General features: G+C 39.0%; 1 protein-coding gene across 1 annotated transcript; it reads left to right on the top strand.

The window, feature by feature from the left end:
• The first annotated feature begins 1,122 nt into the window (after positions 1-1,122).
• Krtap8-1 (keratin associated protein 8-1) lies at positions 1,123-1,701 on the top strand. The gene has a single exon (NM_010675.1). It carries the CDS (start codon positions 1,168-1,170, stop codon positions 1,351-1,353), a length of 186 nt encoding a protein of 61 aa, NP_034805.1. The 5' UTR covers positions 1,123-1,167; the 3' UTR covers positions 1,354-1,701.
• Positions 1,702-2,748: the final 1,047 nt, after the last annotated feature.

The following is a 2,748-nucleotide window of genomic DNA, read 5'->3' as shown; positions in this document are numbered from 1 at the left end:
GGTAAATAATCATTCTAAAAATGAAATGTATAAACTTCATTATTTCCAATGTAGTTACCACTTCTCACTCATTTTTACAATTTCTAGCATCTAACAATTACTTGAAATTCAAAAGACGTTTAGTTTATGACTGTTTTAAAAAGTCTGTGAGTTTATATTATCATTTGACACTTCATAAAAATCATCATATTTTTTCAGATAAAATGCTCTTACTTGATTCAATAGAAAAGTCATCTTCATTTTAGGATAAAATTTTCCATTAGTTTTTGTTGTTTTTGCCATGTTGCTACTTTAAATATTTACCTGAAATAGTGTATTGGATCAACAAATCACACCAGTGTGACATTTAGAATTATGATTAATCAACAAATTATACTTTTATTTTACAGATTTTTAATTGCAGAGGTGGTATAGACATGTACTACTAGATATGATTCTGATGGTGTCTATCCAATTAACTTTTACACACAGTTTAGTTTCCTGAACAGATTAGCTATAGATGGGGGAAGGTCTGTGGTGAGCATCTTACACACAGAAGAAGAAGAAGAAGAAGAAGAAGAAGAAGAAGAAGGAGGAGGAGGAGGAGGAGGAGGAGGAGGAGGAGGAGGAAGAGGAGGAAGAGGAGGAGGAGGAAGAAGAAGAAGAAGAAGAAGAAGAAGAAGAGAGAATTCTTTAATCCAGTAAATGGTAAGAGATACTGATTTGGAGACAAACTCATAGCTTATTATTTGACTTAAAGTGTCCTACACATATCTACTGAATTCTAAACCTGGTTGTATAAATTCAGAGCAGGAGATGACTGCATTAAAGCTAACAACACTAGACTCTTTCTTGGCGTTACAAAGCCTGATAACTGAAATTATATATAGGGTCTGTAAGACCAAGCGCTTTTGAAGTCCCTGTAATAACCCATTTTGGAAGGCACATAACTTGTTTGATGGAATCGTCTCCTTGCATTATATCACAAAGAGCTTTTTCATAGACTCTTAGGCAAGAGCACAACAAATTAACGAGCTTTGTGTAGTGCAAATTGGTGTCAAGAATGAAAATGAGGGCCTTGTGTTTTCTTAAGCCACACCCCCCAGTCGGGGTATATAAAGATGGTCTGAGACTACAGAATCCATCACACTCACTTCCCTCCTACCTAAGCCTTCCACTCCTGACATCATGTACTACACCGGCGCTGAGGGCTCTGTCTTCCCAGGATGCTACTGGGGCAGCTATGGCTACCCTCTGGGGTACAGTGTTGGCTGTGGCTATGGTAGCACCTACTCTCCAGTTGGCTATGGCCTTGGCTATGGCTACAATGGCTGCGGGGCTTACAGAAGATACTGGCCATTTGCTCTCTACTGATTTGCTGTGATCCCCCAGGCACAGTTCCATCTCTTCATGAAGGCTTTGTGACACCTCCAGGTTCCAGCCTCACCACCCTTCATCTTCCTTTCTTCATCAACCTCTTCCAAGAAGCTGTTTTTCAGATCTTACAACTGAGTCTCAAGCAAAGGAACTGAAAATCTAGATGATGCCTTACTCTGCCTTTCCTGGATGCTCTTTCTTTAGGACTTTTTCAGAAGCTTGGCAACCCATGTGGCACGTATTGCTTTGGAATATTTCAAGACTCTCATGATTCCCTGTTATGGTGAAGTTGTGGATGTGTCTGTCAAATTCTCAATAAATTTGTCTGAGCTTGCATAACATTTCATTTCTTGAGTGGAGTTTCCTTTCTTGGTATGTGCATATTTTCTGATACATTCACTGGGGGAGGGAAGCAGGTTTAATTTTAATCACTTAGCCTAAGGAGTTGTGAAGAGGCAAATAGTCTTTGATCTTGTGTGATACATTGGTAAGAGGTTGGTTACTATCCTGAAAAGAGTTGCTTCTCTGAGCTTTTCCTGTGTTGAGAATTTATTTTGGCATGGAAGCTGGACTGGAGTAAGACAGCCAAGGAGGGTTTTTATGAGACTGGCATCCCTCATGTCAAGGATACATTGTTTGGCATCCCTCTTCTATCTCACTATCACCTGCCTTTCTCTAAGTAAAACAGAACAGGAGAAACTTTCACAGTTATTCTGTGTTAGTGTAGATGAAACTCACTGTGATCTGTCTCCCAGGGAATAACGATTGCAGAATTTAACACCATGTCCCCTCTTTAAGGACTCTGGAGCATTAAGTAATAGAGAAGGTACACACATCCTTTGAGTCTGAGATTCTGTTAAGTGAAGAGATAAATCCCCTGAATCAAATCATCTTTGATGTCTCCTTTATAGCTTAGCGGTGCCCAGGTTAGAGACAATGATGGGAAGCTTCTTAATCTTGGAAGAATCAATATCAGGTGGTGAGCTCCACTATAAAAGATATGAGCTATAACAAATGAGTATCTCTGAAGATATATCAGCCTTTCTCTATGCTCCATTAGAGAAGAGAGCAATAGCTCTTTTATAAGACATGTCGAAAACATCTCAATCCTCCTGTTGAAAACATTTTGGGTATGAGACAAGTATTCTTAGCAATGGGCAATTTGGCTGAATGCTGCGTTTTCACTGAATATCTGGAAACAATTTTACTGCATATTATTCACCTAAACATGTAAGAACTGGAGGGATCATTTAGGAAGATAATTTTCTTCAACGTATTTCATCTGATAAATGCATTTCAGCAAACACTAAGTGCAGGAATACCCAGCAGCACAACATTTTAAAAACAGTGGACATCATTACAGCCAATGCAACCCTCAGTTCAAAACCCCCA

The sequence above is a fragment of the Mus musculus genome, chromosome 16, assembly GCF_000001635.26.
Source record: "Mus musculus strain C57BL/6J chromosome 16, GRCm38.p6 C57BL/6J".
Classification (NCBI taxonomy): domain Eukaryota; kingdom Metazoa; phylum Chordata; class Mammalia; order Rodentia; family Muridae; genus Mus; species Mus musculus.
Note: the sequence above shows the minus strand (reverse complement) of the source record. Positions and strands in the feature narration are given on the sequence as shown.

Coding starts and splice junctions, on each gene's coding strand:
- Krtap8-1 (NM_010675.1), top strand. CDS start 1,168: ATGTACTACACCGGCGCTGAGGGCTCTGTCTTCCCAGGATGCTACTGG.